Source organism: Stylophora pistillata, chromosome 13 (assembly GCF_964205215.1).
Source record: "Stylophora pistillata chromosome 13, jaStyPist1.2, whole genome shotgun sequence".
Lineage (NCBI taxonomy): Eukaryota > Metazoa > Cnidaria > Anthozoa > Scleractinia > Pocilloporidae > Stylophora > Stylophora pistillata.
The window spans coordinates 9,774,010-9,791,240 of NC_142531.1; the positions used below are offsets into that span (position 1 = coordinate 9,774,010).

The 17,231-nt window shown below is 40.0% G+C and overlaps 1 protein-coding gene and 2 long non-coding RNA genes across 3 annotated transcripts; 2 read left to right on the forward strand and 1 right to left on the reverse strand.

Annotated features, from left to right (window-relative positions):
• Positions 1-686: 686 nt before the first annotated feature.
• Positions 687-17,203, reverse strand: LOC148717537 (uncharacterized). Its single transcript, XR_015994473.1, has 3 exons — positions 17,095-17,203; positions 14,431-14,616; positions 687-1,805 (listed from the first exon to the last, which is right to left on the reverse strand). It is a non-coding gene; the product is annotated as an uncharacterized LOC148717537 (long non-coding RNA).
• On the forward strand, positions 1,789-7,979 carry LOC148717538 (uncharacterized). Its single transcript, XR_015994474.1, has 2 exons — positions 1,789-1,927; positions 7,796-7,979. It is a non-coding gene; the product is annotated as an uncharacterized LOC148717538 (long non-coding RNA).
• LOC111330152 (E3 ubiquitin-protein ligase TRIM71) lies at positions 11,314-14,025 on the forward strand. The gene has a single exon (XM_022934962.2). It carries the CDS (start codon positions 11,459-11,461, stop codon positions 13,679-13,681), a length of 2,223 nt encoding a protein of 740 aa, XP_022790697.1. The 5' UTR covers positions 11,314-11,458; the 3' UTR covers positions 13,682-14,025.
• Positions 17,204-17,231: the final 28 nt, after the last annotated feature.

The window sequence follows — 17,231 nt, forward strand, 5'->3', positions numbered from 1 at the left end:
TACCAGATCGTTCCTCACATATGTATAGACTGTAAACAGAGAGCTGAAAACAGTATTTGTTATGTAGTGAGGGGTGGGGGTGAGGTAGTGCCATTTACTACTTGGTATTTTTTCAATACTCATTAGTAGACGCCATTTCCATTTTTTTTTTTGTTTTGACTTGATTAAATTTTGTAGTGGGGTGAGTCATTGGCCAAATAGGCTGTCTTCTCAATCTATCTTTTTCTTGGTTTACAGAAAATTCCAGGCTGAGATAGCTCTTAATTGCAACCAGCTGCAAGTGCTTGGGTGACGACACTTAACCCGCACAAGAAAACCATTGCTTATTTTTCTTATCACTAAAAGAAAACAAAGTCACCACCAAAGCTTATTACCAGGTGAACTATTAATTTTATGGGGTTGTTAGAGTGGTTCTCATAAACCTGTGAAATATATTTTGTACTATTACCCTCCAGTTTGTTCGTTTCCATCTGGAGTTACAAGGCTTGTGTAAATATAAGGCACTAAACTATCAAGGGAAGGTACTTCAAGAAGAAATAAATGTATCTTGAGGCTGCCCTCTACCATACATGTACAAATCGCTAGCGTGAGAATCAAATGTTTTGAACCCCAAACTACTATTACAATAGATTGCAACAGCAATACACCTTTAATGTTGTTAATATGAAATTGGTGTAGCATTTGCCTAAGTTTTTATGAATTTATTGGTTTATCCTTCAACTGTTTCGTCTTGGTATACCAGATCGTTCCTCACATATGTATAGACTGTAAACAGAGAGCTGAAAACAGTATTTGTTATGTAGTGTGAAGACCCTTTTCTGGGGAGGGGTGGGGGCGAGGTAGTGCCTCAAAGGCTCTGGTTGAAGAGGTGCAGTACTGATATCCCTCTATAGCACTTTCTTGGTGAACAGCACCGGAGTAGCTCTCACTGTAATCCAGTTGATAATCGGTATCAAACACATTTAATGCTCATATATTTTGAATACGTATGATGCACGATCCTTCGCAGTAGATAGCGCTATTTATGCAATAGCGAAAATCAGACCTGAAAAAAATCAGGCCTGCACGGGATTCGAACCACTGACCTCTGCGATACTAGTGCAGCGCTCTACCAATTGAGCTAACAAGCCAACTGGGAATAGGCCGTTAAGTTGATTCGTAATAAACCCGTGATGATAAATCAGATACAATGAATATATGAAGTTCATATATTTTGAACTGCGGTATTAAATACGTATGATGCACGATCCTTCGCAGTAGATAGCGCTATTTATGCAATAGCGAAAGTCAGACCTGAAAAAAAATCAGACGTGTACGGGATTCGAACCACTGACCTCTGCGATACTAGTGCAGCGCTCTACCAATTGAGCTAACAAGCCAACTGGGAATAGACCGTTAAGTTGATTCGCTGATTCATATATTCATTGTATCTGATTTATCATCACGGGTTTATTACGAATCAACTTAACGGCCTATTCCCAGTTGGCTTGTTAGCTCAATTGGTAGAGCGCTGCACTAGTATCGCAGAGGTCAGTGGTTCGAATCCCGTACAGGCCTGATTTTTTTCAGGTCTGATTTTCGCTATTGCATAAATAGCGCTATCTACTGCGAAGGATCGTGCATCATACACATTTAATGCTGTTGGTAACTCAGTAAATAAGAAATCTAACCTAAATGTTAAGCAAAGAATGATCAAAATTAATGTCGCTGCGATAGCTCACAAAATAATGCAATATAATGCACGTTACATCCCCCATAGATGGTCACTATGGACGCAGGTCAGCATGGAGTACTTGCAACGAGACCTGTGGAAATATAAATGGGACTAAAGTTAGATGTGATGATCCGACCCCAGCTAATTCAGGAAAACCCTGATCTGAAGATGATAAACAACAGAGAGCCTGTGTAAAAAGGAGGTGCGGTTTAGGTGAGTAATGAAAGACTGTAACGGAATTTGTGACTGTTACCATTAAAGAAGTTAGCACTTCGCATTGAATGTTAGAGTCAATTTTAAAGCCCAGTCTACTTATTCTACTCTGCTGGGGTTCGCTGGTCTATCCAGGGTGCATCACAAGGGGACGGTGTTATCCTTTGATGAAAACTTGTTACTACCATCAAGATCTTACTGAGGCAAAACTAGTAAGCATCTAGTGTATAGCTATATTTAACAATTATTCACCGAAGGTGAGGTGAATATCGTCGAATAATCCCCGAGACGAAGTCGAGGTAGTCTCCCTCGCAGCCGTTTTTTTGGATGTCACGCAACGCTCCCCCAAAAGAACGGCTGCTGACAACCAAACTACATTCCTTTCTCATTGTCCTTGCGGTTTGGTCGCGGTCTATTGAACAGACCAATCACGTACCAGAAAATCTGAATGACGTAAGGTTTCACGCGAAAATGTGGATGTTGGGAGAAACACTGAAGAAATTTGTCAATGAGAGCTCGAAATGTTTCACATGTTCATCGTTGTGCCCTGGTAAAGATAGAGTATATGTTTGGGAAAACTTCTCACAATTTCGTTGAAATTATAGAATCTACGCTTAACATAGACTTCAACTGCTACGCCAACGACACGAACGCTAGATTGTTTGAGCGGTTGTTATAGTTTCAGCGAGCAACTGAGAAAGTAGAAGAAGCTAAACACTGAACTGAAACTCTTTATTCGCATTATTTCAAGAGGTTACTACAGATTATAAAAGTCATGATATATAAAAAACAGTAAATTACATCAATAATCAAAAGGAAATACAAGACGCCCTTCAATCTAGGCCAAGGGCTAAACGCTTGCTTCGACCTAGAGATGGAGATCAGGAGGAAAAAAGCGCGTGCTTGCCGTCAACAAACCGGGCGAAGCTTCAAGAACACTGCAATTAGGTCGGCCAACGTCTCCTACACTACTTGTACTTCTTCATTTGCCAGTCCGCTGCTAGCTGGAGCGAACCCGATTAGTTATGTTCGTGGCTTCTTATCACCGGTACAGGAAATCGGCCCGAATTATCGAGTGTTTCCACACGTTGGTACAACTCAACAACAATAACAATAATATGACCACTTTCATCGGTAACTTGGTCAAACACGAGCGGGAGTGCTTGATATATTAACGATTTCCCGGATCCTGTAGGCAACTTAACAAAAACATCTTCTTTCTCGACTAAAACTTTTTTAATTACAAGCTTCTGGTGAGCTTTAAGCTCGACAATTTTGAACTTTGACGACGCTTTGCGAAAACCTCCTTCAAGCACCGCCATTTGTCTTGTGTTTTCCACATGAGGATCGCGATAGAAAACGATATTTGATTGGACGAGTCTCAAAAGGTGAGTCTGGCGCGAAAAGGTTCCTGAAAATGGAACCCGAGCTGTGATTGGCCAATTCGGAGAAAGGAATGTAGTTCGGTTGTCAGCAGCCGTTCTTTTGGGGGAGCGTTGCGTGATATCCAAAAAAAACGGCTGCGAGGGAGACTAAAGTCGAGGGGATTATTGGACAATATTCACGGAACCTGAGGCGAATAATTGTTTTAGTATAATTTCAGAGCTGAACAGAGAAATTTCTAAAATCATAACGTTTTAGTAACATATATTAACATTTTATTCTAACATTTTATATAAACCACGTGAAGCAGTTTATACTAGCGTCATATAAGGAACCGCTCGACCAATCAGATTGCTGGAAACTCTTTGCTCAGCTCTGAAATTATACTAAACAGCTATATAGGGATATATACAGCTATATAAGGCTATACAAAGCTTTATATAGCTATAGACAGCTATATACAGCTATATAGGGCTATATACAGCTATATAGGGCTATACGCAGCTATACAGGGCTAAACACAGCTATGCACGGCTATACACAGCTATATAAGGCTGTACGCAGCTATACATACGTAAACACAGCTATACACGGCTATACACAGTTATAGAGAGCTATACGCAGCTATAGAGGGCTAAACACAGCTATACACGGCTACAAACAGCTATATAGGGCTATATAGGGCTTACAGGGCTAGACACCACTATAAACAGCTATGCACGGCTATACACAGCTATACAGGACTATACGCAGCTCTACAGGGTTATACACAGCTATACAAGGCTATACAGAGTTATACAGAGCTATACACAGCTATATAGGGCTATATACAGCTGTATATGGCTATACACAGCTATACAGGGCTATATACAGCTATAGACGGCTAAATATAGCTATACAGGGCTATACACAGCTATATATGGTTATACACATCTATACATGGCGATACACAGCTATATAGGCTAAACACAGCTATACACAGCCATACACACTTGTGTTTTATTTGGTACTGGCTCTAGGTTAGCAAATGCTAATCTCTCTGTGAATATCGATGGCAAGGAGCTAACACGGGTTGCTGAGTAGAAATACCTAGGTGTAATCTTGGATGAGTCGCTTTCATGAAACGCACACGTAAATTATGTAATAAGCAAAGTTAGTAAGAGAATAGAAATTCTTGGCCGCACCAGGCGGAGCATTAGTATGCATACTACTGGTATAATTTATAGATCATTTATTCTTCCTGTTTTTGATTAATGTCCTACCGTTTGGAACTGTTGCGGCCGTACGAATTCTGATAATATAGAAACATTGCAGAGACGTGCAGCAAGGATTATCATGCAAACTAACAGCAGTGATGAAGCGCTAGCTCACCTTAAATATGATACGCTGGGACTTAGACGGGAGATTCACACGTTAAACCTTGTGAAGAAATATCTAGATAAGCGCTGCCTACAATTTTTAATGGACTACTTTTATTTTAATAGAGATATCGTACAGAGAAAGACGCGGCAAAGTAATCATCTCCGTCTTCCCTCCATCTATAACGTGTATCCCTCCAAGGATATCTGTTTTTGTAACTGTAGGAGTCACCCTAGCTAAATAAAAGTATCTACTACTACTACTACTACTACTATAGCTTTGTACAGCTGTGTATAGCCCTGTATATCTGTGTACAGCTCGGTATAGCTGTGTATAGCCCTGTACAGCTTTGTATAATTCTGTATACCTGTGTATAGCGTTTATAAATGTGCATAGCCCTGTACAGCTGTGTATAGCTCTGTATAGCTGTGTATAGCTGCGTATAGCTGTGTATAGATGTGTACACATGTGTATAGCTGTGTATGGCTGTGTATAGCTGTGTATGGCTGTGTATAGGTGTGTTTTGCAGTGTATATGTGTATGGCTGCGTATAGCTGTGTATGGCTGTGTATTGCAGTATGTATTAGTGCATAGCTGTGTAAAGCCCTGTCTAGCTGTGTAAAGCCCTGTCTAGCTGTGTATAGCCCTGCATAGCTGTGTATAGCTGTATAGCTGTGTATAGCTCTGTGTAGCTGTTTATAGCTGTGTATAATACTCCTTTATTAAGCACTCTAATCAACAAACGTGTTTAGTTACAACGATATGAACTCAGCAAGTACAAAACTAATTAACCAAATTACTAACTGACTAACTAATAAAAGAACAAACATCTATTAACAAAAGTCCTCTTGAAACGTTCAGTTCTGACAAGCGGGAGAATATAATTATGGCGCCTCTTACGTAGCGTAACCATTGGTCGCTCTGGTGGCAAAAGGTCATCTAAAGCTGTCGTAAAATCGCTGTCGGTGATCTTGGCCCACAAATTCTTATCTTTTAGAGTAATACCCTGTATAGCTGTGTATAGCCCTGTATAACTGTGTATAGCTGTGTGTAGCCCTGTCTAGCTGTGTATAGCCCTGCATAGTTGTGTATAGCTATGTACAGCTCTGTATAGCTGTGCATAGCTCTGTGTAGCTGTTTATAGCTGTGTATAGCCCTGTATAGCTGTGTATAGCTGTAGATAGCCATGTATAGTTGTGTAAGGCCTTGTATAGCTGTGTATAGCCCTGTGTAGCTGTGTATAGCTTTGTATAGCTATATATAGCCCTGTAGAGCTGGGTATAGTTCTGTACATTTGTGTATAGTCATATAGAGCCGTGTATAGCCGTGTATGGTTGTGTACAGCTGTGTATGGCTGTGTATAGCTATGTATATTTGTGTATAGCTAAGTATAGTTGTACATAGCTGTGTATACTTGTGTATAGCTGTATATGGCTGTGTATAGCCCTGTATTGTGTATAGCTGTATATAACCCTGTACAGCTATGTAAAGTCCGATATAGCTGTGTATAGCGCTGTATAGCTTTTAATAGCGCTGTATAGCTGTCAATAGCTGTGCACAGGTATGTATAACTCTGTGTAGCTGTGTATAGCTTTGAATTGCTGTGTACAGCTCTGTATAGCCCTGTATAGCCCCGTATAGCTGTGTATTGTCCTTTATAGCTGTGTTTAGCCCTGTATAGCTGTGTATAGCCCTGTATGGTTGTGTAGAGCCCTGCATAGCTGTGTATAGCTCTGTATTGCAATGATTATGGCTGTATAGCCGTGTATAGCTGTGTATAGCCATGTATAGCTGTGTAAAGCCCTGTATAGCTGTGTATAGCTCTGGATAGCTGTGTATAGCTTTGTATAGCTATATATAGCCGTGTATTGCTGGGTATAGTTCTGTATACCTGTGTATACTCATATATAGCTGTGTATAGCCGTGTATAGCTGTATATAGTCCTGTATAGCTGTGCGTAGCTGTGTATAGCTATGTATAGCTCTGTGTAGCTGTGTAAAGCCCTGTATAGCTTTGTATATCCCTGCAGAGCTGTGTCTAGCTGTGTATAGCCGTATGTAGCCCAGTATAGCTGTGCATAGCTCTCTATAGCTGTGTATAGTCATATATAGCTGTGTATAGTAATAAATAGCTGTGTATAGTCTTGTATAGCTGTGTATAAATGTGTATACCTGCGTATAGCTGTGTATAGCCCTGTATAGCTGTGTATAGCTCCGTATAGCTGTGTATAGCTCCGTATAGCTATGTGTAGCCCTGTATAGTTGTGTAGAGCCCTGTACAGCTGTGTATAGCTCTGTATTGCAATGTTTATGGCTGTATAGCTGTGTATTGCAGTGTATATTTGTGTATAGCTATGTATTACCGTGTATTGCTGTGTATAGCTGTGTAGCGCTGTGTATAGCTGTGCATAGCTTTGTATAGCTGTGTATGGCTGTATATAGCTGTGTATTGCGGTATATACCTGTGTATAGCGCTATATAGTTGTGTATAGCCGTGTATAGCTGTATATAGCCCTGCTGTATTTAACAATTATTCGCCGAAGGCGAGGTGAGTATCGTTGAATAATCCCCGAGACAAAGTCGAGGGTATTATTCGACAATATTCACCGAACCTGAGGCGAATAATTGTTTTAGTATAATTTCAGAGCTGAGCAACAGAGAAATTTCTAAAATCATAACATTTTAGTAACATTTATTAACATTTTATTTTAACATTTTATATAAACCGGTTTTATAAAGCGGTTTATATTAACATTTTATATAAACCGGTTTATAAAGCGTCATCTAAGCGGTTCCTTAGATGACGCTTTATAAACCGCTCGACCAATCAGATTGCTGGAAACTCTTTGCTCAGCTCCTAAATTATACTAAATCTGTATATAACCATATATAGCTGTATATAGCCCTGTATAGCTGTATATAGCCATGTATAGCTGTGTATAGCTGTGTATAGCTCTATATAGTTGTATGTGTTGTATGTAAGGTTAGGATATTACATTTTGGGATCCCGCAGAAAAAAGTTACCTTTTACCCCTCCCCCCTTGCTCATTGCCCCAAGTTCTTACTTCCTCGATATGTTAATGATGTTTTCCCTTAGGTGAAGCTCTGCATAATTTTTCTTCCTCAGGTTTTCGCTATTCAGTACGTTTTACGCGGAATGGTGGAGTGGAGATAGCTCCCTGGTGCAATGTAATCGTTGGGGTGCAGCTGGCAAATCCAAATGCCCGTTTAGAGTTGGAGCAGCGAATATAAATGCTGTTTACAGACTTCTGTTTTAAATCCAATAATAAAGGATTTTCTCCGGTCATAAACAGTCAATCGTTGTTCATTAGTACTGGTAATGCAAAAGAGTAAAATATAAAGACATAGGTTTTATGAGCAAGAGGCTATAATAAACTCTTGGTAAAGTCTGTTTACGAGCCTAGTGGCCCATTAGGCCGGTGCTTAACTCCGGTTTCTGTAGCATGAAGCGACTAGGAGTATTTCTACTCCCCCCTGGATGGGATGCCAGTCCATCGCAGGGTTACCCCCCAGCATTAAATTGCCGGTACCCATTTATACACCTGGGTGAAGAGAGGCACTGTGAGAGTAAAGAGCCTAAGAACACAACACAGTGTCCCGGCCGGGGCTCGAACCCGGACCACTCGATCCGGAGTCGAGCGCACTAACCATGAGGCCACCGCGCCTCCACATAATAAACTTTTGTATGAGATATTATCTTCGAAGACTGAAAGTATAGAAATGTAGTCATTGTATACCAAAACAGAGATGTTTATACGGGTTGCTCGAATAAAATCAACGAGCGTCTTGCATGTTTGGGAAAGAAGTGTCTTCGTTTCAGTAGAACGAAAATATTTCGTTTGGGTTCGAGGGCCTCAACTGATCTACCTTACCAAATTGTCACTCAGTAGCTACCCCCATCTAACCCCTTGAGAGTCTGTTGGGGCAAGCTGCACTGATCACTTGTCGAACACTACTCCGTGATGGGTTAATAACATCAGACTGTATATTTCTAGAGATCTGATTACTTTAGTTTGTTACACGAACAGTTTCGTTTCGTTGATTCCAAGCCGTAAAAATTTGCCTCTTCTTTCGGATTTAAGAATGGACATAGATACCTTGCTAAAAAATCTTCACGAAGAACTATCCTGTTCCGTGTGCATGAGAACATTCGTCGAACCAAAACAGCTACCCTTTTTACACAGTTTTTGCCCCTGTTGCCTAAGCGAGATCCTACGAACTAGATGATGTCCGACTCAGTCCTGAATGTCGAAGAGAAGTTTAAGTTCCTAAGAGCGGAAATCTTAACGATCTCCCAACTAACTTTCGCATCAATAGCCTTCTTGACGTGTCAGCCATTAAAGAGTGTAAGACTGTTGAAGTGAAATGCGTGAATTGCGATAAGAAAACTTCGCAGTATTTCTTCTGCTTCCAATGTCATGCATTGTGGTGTGAAGCCGAATGCATAACCCCTCACAATGTAATCAAAGCCAATGAAGCACACCACGTTCTGGCGCTTAAAGACTTTCAAGACAAAGACTACAAGAAAGTTCTAGAACGCCCATCCTTTTGCCAAAAGAGACACCACGAAAAGGAAGAGGTCAAACTCTTCTGCAAGATCTGTGAAGTTGCCATCTGTAGTGTTTGTACATTAACCGATCATGATGGTCACTCCATGGTACTTTTGGAAGAAGCCGCAAATGAATGCAGGATGAGGGCGCAGTCGGCAATCGAAATATCAACAAAAGAGAGTGCAGCAATGGAAGGATAAAATCCCTAAACTTTACGAAAACGAGAAGGAAATAGAGGAACAAGCCGCTGCCATGAAACGAAACGTTCAGTCGCTCGTTGAGAAAATGATTGGCGCCATTGAAGTGGAGAAGCAGGAAATATTCGACGACGTTGACATCTGAAAAGAGTTAGAGAGCGTCTTGCAGCACGGAGAAACGAGATTGAATAGCGAGTGAGAATGATAGAAATCGCCGTTAAAAAAGCTGAAGTAATGATGAAAGAAAGCTCGAACGTTGACATTGAATAGTTTGACGAGCATTTAACGAAAACCTTACTATTGGAAGTCGCTGATGAGGAACAACAAGGCAATAGTGATCTTGAAGGCCTATGTCGGCTTGTTTTCCTGAAAAACAAAGCGTTTTTGGACAAAATTCAGACCGAAGGAATTCTCTCATTTGAAATATTTCTTAGTGAGAGTAACTCGTGTCAATCAATTGCAGATGGCAAAGGAATCCATGAAGCTGTTCATGGTTTGGAAGCGAATTTTAAGCTAACATCAAGAAATGTACAAGAAAAGCTATGTTATGAAGTACGCGACTACGTAACAATGGAGATCAAGAATTGCCAAGGTAATGACTGTTTGACGAATGTGAGAATCAAAGATAACAAAGATAGCACCAGAGAGTTTAGACCCATAAGATATTTTGGAGATCACGAAACGCTCAAAGTTCCCCAGGTAGTGGCCGTCAATAAGCGAGATGAGACACAGGGAGCCCAGACAAGTGACGAGTCTGGTTGTTTATTCGAAATATAAAGGAATGTATTGGAGAATATCGAAGAGTCTTATTATCGTAAACTTATATCATGAAATGTCTGAGTTAAAGCTCAAAATAAATGTAAACCTACCTCACTTGCTGTGTATTGTCGTTTCTGTGGCTCTAAATGGCGAATTTGAGCGATTTGGTGGGTTTTGCGTCGACTGTTACTCCACGTTATAAGAAGGAGAAAAGGGTGGAAAGCTCATTTTCGACCGCTCTAGCGCGAAGCCGATTTTCACCCAGAAATAAGAATCGTCCGGCTTCCAAATCGAAAACCAGATAAACTGAAAGGTTGACGCTTCTTCTCGTCGCATTCAATCAAAGATCCATTCAAAATCCGAGCGCTAACCGCCAAAACATTTTCGAGAAATGCAACTTTCGAAGCGATCAGCATCCGCGGCCCCGATTTCGTGTGCCAAGGAGCAACCTTCACGCTGTTTGCCCCACGCTGATTGGATGATGCTAAAGAATGCCCGATTACAAATGCCTCATGTGGGAGGGGAGTCAGGGGCATATTCACGCCAGCGATTCATCTACTGACTAGCCTGGTGTGAGCCGTCGTGTCGGGTTTCCGTCACGCGACATAAACCTGAAACCAGGCTAGTAAGTAGATGAATCGCTGGCGCGAATATGCCCCTGACTGAAAAAAAAAACAACTGCTTCAAAACCGCGGTTCTCTTCGAAATGTCGAAAAAAGATTTTTCAAGGTCTGCGTTTTCGAGGTCTGTGTTTTCGAGACACCCGTGAAAATCGGCTTCGAAAGCGGAGCGCTCGAAAATGAGCTTTACACCCTTGTCTCCTTGTTATAACGTAACAGTCGACGCAAAACTCACCAAATCGCTCAAATTCGCCATTTAGAGCCACAGAAACGACAATACACAGCAAGTGAGGTAGGTTTACATTTATTTTGAGCTTTAACACAGACATTTCATGATATAAGTTTACGACAATAAGACTCTTCAATATTCTCCCATACATTCCTTTATATTTCGAATAAACAACCAGACTCGTCGCTTGTCTGGGCTCCCTGTGTTATGAGCAGTCGTCGTAGACAAGTTCCGAATTCCGAGAAATGCACTGAAGCATGAGCTATTTCATGGAACGCTGACAGTTATGTGAGTTCACTCTAGTGCTGTTAATGATGCGTGTTGTTCTTCAAAATTAATGCTGATTCCGCTGTAGTTATGTTTTGGCGGCCAGTTTGCCACTGAACTATTGCCAACTGTCTTGCGGCTTCAGCCATGGAAACTAAACCGTTGATACACAAGCTTCAAAATCTTCGCAAGGAAGTATCTTGTTCCATTTGCGAAGCTCTTTATACTGAACCAAAAATGTTGCCATGTTTACACAGTTTTTGCCTGGATTGCTTAGAGAATGTTATACGATCAAGTGGCCGCCATGATACCTTTACGTGTCCTGATCCTATGTGCAAGACAGAAATTAGAGTTCCCAGCAGTGGAGATCTTAAGGAGCTTCCCGCTAACTTCCGCCTTGTAAACTTGCTAGATGTCTTGGCCATTAAAGAACACAATAGTAGAGGAGTGAAATGTGGAAACTGCGACAAAACAAGCGCCCAGAGTTCGTATTGTTTTCAATGTTGTGCATTCTGGTGTAACGAGTGTATCACTGGGCATAATATCATACGGGCTAACAAAGAACACCGTGTTTTGGCTCTCCAAGACTTTCAGGATCACGACATCGAGAATGTCAAAAAGAGGCCTGCATTTTGTCAAATAAAGAATCACAAAGCCGAAGAGTTGAAGTTTTTTTGCAAGAAATGTGACGTTGCCATTTGCCAAACTTGTATAGTGGCACTACATGACGGCCATCCTAAGGTACCTTTAAAGGAAACTGCAAACGACTTAAAGTTGAGGGTCCAGTCTACAATTAAATCCCAAAAAGAAAGCATAAAGAAGAATATGATTGAGTTAGAAAACATCGACAATGACTGTGAGAGGATTCAAGAACATTTCCATAAATTAAAGAGAGAAGTGGAGCAGCATGTAGATGTCATAATCGCTGTCCTTGAAAAGAAGAAGCAGGAAATAATTGTTCAAGTTGAAACAAAGGCAGCATTGTCAACTCAACGTCTTGAGCAGGAAAAAATTGCGATTAAAAGTCAAGTGGCTACAAAAACTGAAGCTCTTATCAAAATTGAAAATCTTTTGAAAGTAAACCCAGAAGCAGACATATTGCAACAACGCAGTTCTTTTGAAAAGTTGCTGGAAGGGGAAATTTTCTATGACAACTCACTTGCTACTGACAATGAACAATTTTGTGAGATAAATTTCAAAGGAAATCAAAATCTATTCAACAGTGTGAAAGCTGAGCAAATTGGTTCCCTTGAAGATAAACAAACAGCATCAGTCCCTGGCTCTCAAAATGCACTCAGAACAAGTAATGTAGAGAATGGGCAATCTCAACAGCAACCCGATAAAGAGCAGGATGATTTCGGCTCTTGCCAAGGCAATGATGGTGCGACAAAGGTTCCCGTGGCTCAAGATGACAACGACCTTTGCTTCAAAATCAGCGATTTTGTCACAGAGCCCTGCAAAAGGTTGGCAGCTGTAAATTTAGAACCTATTCCTCACCTCGCTGCTCACTTAAGGCCTGGCCAGTTTGAACCAGTTTTATTTTTTGGAGAAGAAGGTGCTTTGGACGGAATGTTTAACTACCCCTGGGGTGTGGCAGTTAATGAACGTGACGAATTAGCAATTACCGATCATGGAGGACGACATGAGGTCGAGCGGGTCCAGGTATTCACCTGCGATGGCACGCACTTACGATCCTTTGGCGCGAAGGGTGCTAGTCATGGAGAATTTAAATTTCCCACAGGCATAATTTTTGACAAGAATGGAAATATCATAGTAGCAGACAATGGTAACCATCGGGTTCAGATGTTTAGTGACCAGGGTGAGTACCTGAGCCAGTTTGGTGTAAAAGGAAGTCTCATTCATCAACTTAACAATCCTCTTGGTTTATCCTTAGAAAATGATGGTAGTATCATTGTCACTGATAACACAAACAAACTAGTGAAGATATTTTCTAGTAATGGCAAATTCTTGCATAAAATTGGTCGAAGGGGTGCTTTTAACTTTCCTTTTCACTGTGTCCAGTATGGTGGTAAATACTATGTGTCAGACCGTGACAAACATTGTGTCAAAGTGTTTGACGGCAATGGCACTTATAGATATAAATTTGGGAGAAAGGGAGAAAGTGACGGTAGTTTTAATGAGCCCCATTGCTTGGCAGTGAGTAAGGCAGGAAATCTTATGGTCTGTGATTCTATGAATCATAGAATTCAGGTATTTGATTTAAATGGAAATTTTGTGTCCAAGTTTGGAACAGAGGGCACAGGCCTAGGGCAATTTAACAAACCAGTCTCCTTAGCAGTTTTAAGTGATGGAAGGATAGTTGTCACAGACTTCTGCAATCATCGCATTCAGATATTCAAACCAATATAATACCGATTTTAACATTAAATGACTTGAAGGAAACACACATGATTCACTGCAACTCTGAGTTTTGTGCATTAAGCACTCACCAGGCCATGAGTGCTTAACGCATGAAACTCAGTTGCAGCGAATCATGTGTGTTTCCTTCTAGTCACTTAATGTTATATACTGCTCTACACAAATGTGTATTGAGCCCCTTTTAACAGTGCTAGCTACAGTTCACTATTAGTAATACTGATTTTATATATTTAACCACTGAACTGTAAATGTTTTTGCTTTTTTCAGGATTTTTAACCTTAAAGTTGTTTAAACATGTTTGCATGATGAATTATTTTTACTTACATGTGTAGGATCCCCCCCCCCCCTCCTTAACCCTCCTCCTAGTAATTACGGGATCTTGAAGTGGCAAAAAATATCTGGGTTTTATTGTATGGCTGTGTCTCACAAGGACTGGGAACTACTGAATTCACGGATTTGATTGGCTGAAATCAATATTGAAAGCAGTCTAGATTTTCTCATCTAGACCAGTCTAGAAGAAAAAGGTACAAACAGTATAAAATATTGGCATAGAAGACAGCCATATAATAAACATCTCATTGACCAAGCTGGGTCGGTCTCTATGGGAGAATCTTGACCTCTGTCGCTAGTACAGACCTCACTGCATTCAGTCTGTACTGGCGACCTTGGTCAAGATTCTCCCAGACAGACCTCCCACTTGGAGAAAAAGAACTGAGTAATTTAATAAGATATTTCATAACCTGAAAGAAAAGATGCTTGTTGATCATATTAAGCAATATAGAGGATTATCGTCTTAGACAGAAGTCAAAACATTTCTTCTCTGCCAGTTAAAGCTAATTAGAACCTTTTGGAATGAAAATCTTTCTTTAAAGATGATGCCACTTCTTGTAGAGGATCCATCTTTTGGTCCCACAGAAAGCTCAAACCTGCATAGTTAAGTTGACCATATCTTTGTTAGATTAAAATGCAAAATATAAATGATAGGATTTATGCTACAAACTAAATAAAACAGCTCAAGGCCTATCCTTAGAAACCATGATGTATCTTATTAAATAATTTCTCAAGTATTTGTAATCATAAGTAAGATATTGTTGTATCATTAATAATTTTAATATCTACATGTTTATGGTAGTATTTCAAAATTGGTTTTACCACAAGTTTGTATAAAATAAACTTTATATTGACATGAATCACTTGAGTTTAAACATGCTATAGAAGGGAGGGAGAAAGGAGTCATACAGGTATCCCCAACCACTTCATTTTGCCAGTCAATATTTAAGTTGTACTTTAAATACATGTAAATTAATTCTGTTTATTTCTCCATGAACAACAGATATATAGAAACAATGCTTTATAACAAAGTCAGATTTCTAGGCCTGGCAGCTACAGTCATCTCAACTTAAAAATCTTCAAGCTTATAGGATATTTGGATCATGTTAACTGTAAGGACTCCAGACCAATATATTGTTTGACATATCGGTCCAAAGTCAGTTGACAATCGACTGATATGTCAGTCAACACTCGGTTGATAGCTAGTGGACACTTGGTTGACACTTGGTCAGCACTTGGCCGATAGCTGGGCGACAATCAGTCAATAGTCATTGGGCACTCGGTCAATAGTTGGTCAATAGCTGACTATCAAGCAAGTCTTGACTGAGTGTAGACCGATTATCGACTGAGTGTTGACCAAGTGTCAACTGTCATATCAGTTGAGTATTGACTGACTCTTGACCCACACATTGACTGATATATTGGTCTAGTAAAATTAAAAGGTTATACTTTATTTACACAGGGTAGCCCATTCAGCTCAAGGCTGGTATCCATAGGGGCCCTGTTTCTTAAATATAAATTACATCAAAATTCTCAATTATTTATAAATTTGACTAGGATTTTAAAACTACATTAACAGCGTAAGACTACAAAGCCAAAACACAATTAAGACCTAAAATAGTAGATAAAATATCAAGTTAAGATAAAAAGAAATGTCTTGCTTGGGGGCAGAACGTTTGAATGTTTTCACTCTTCACAATGCTTAAAGGGAGTTTATTAAAAATTTCTGCACCAGTAAAAAGGAAGGTCCTTTTCCCAAAATTCTGTTTTACTTTTGGTAGGGATAGCCTCATACTTTGCCTTGTGAAATAGTTGTGAATATTCGAAAATCTGATGAAATATGATGCAAAGTAACTTGGAACTAATGAGTGAAGACAGAGAAAAACGAGTTTAGCCTTGTGGTAATAGCGTCTACTGGAAAGATTCGGCCATTGCAGCTGCTCTATTGCTTCAGATGAGCGAGAGCAACGTGTAATAATGCGTGCAGATCTATTTTGTAAGCGCTGTACGTAGTCGATCTATATCTAGAGCGCTGTAGTCGATCTAGTCTAGAGCACCTAGAGTAAACATGATGTGGATATTGTAAAATTTTATACATCCTTGCAGAGTTTTTGGATGAAAGTCGGTATTGAGAAAGTTTATAGATTCAGAAAACGTATACTATTTTGATTTTAATAGAAAAGACAAACATCAAAAAAGGTTTTGAGGCGACTGTTGCTACTCACCCCACTCCTTTACCAAAGAAGCTTGGGTTCTTAAGTGCAATTTGCATTTTATACAAATAAAATTCTTGAAACTGATGAGTTTAGTGTTGTAATGATACATATTTTAAGATCAAGAGTGTAGCCAGAAGTCTCGGACTTAATACCTTCATGAAATTAAGTCAACATCACACAACCTGTAATGCTATGGCCACACTATCAAATACATGTACATGGTTACCCTGCGAGCAGAGCCTTTTTAACCCGTCCTCGAATCGAAAAGGGTAAAGGCTCTGCCGATATCCTGTTGTTGCTCGTTTGAACATGCATGGCAGTTGCCTAGAAACTGATCCTTTTCCACGCCTCCTTGAACTATTGTGGGTGCAGATTTGGTCATCTGTTTACATGAAAAACAAAGGCGTGCACACCAAAACCAGTTTGACTGGAGGCAAAACCAGCTTGAGTAGCCCGGAGTTTTGGGCTTTAAGCATTTCAAAGCAACAACACAATGTCAGCAGAGCCTTTTCCCTTGGAGGGTTAAAAAGAAGAAAAGAAGAAGAGAAGGCTCTGCTCGGAGGGTAGTACATGGTCTAATCTTTACCATCTAACTCCCAAGATCTGATTGTTAATGTTGATACTCCCCCCGTGCCCTCTATCTGCTACACATTTTCTTGTGAGTTAATAGCAAGAATTTAGTGTTAGATCATGATAACAGCTTCTACCTGATAAGTTTGAGTATTCTCATTATCTGCTTGCTGGATAAGGTATGGATATGGGGAGTGGTAAATGGTGATCACTGGTGGGAACTTATATTTAAGGGTTAAGCTTGGTTCCTACACACCTAATAAATTTTATCATTATTAAAAAGTTTACCTTTACATCTTCGCTCTGCATAGGCAATAGAAAATATCCCAAATTTAGCAGATAATAAAGGAAATGTCCACATATATTATGATCAATCTTAAGTTTGGCGACCATTCACTCAGATTATATGCCCATATAGCTATGTA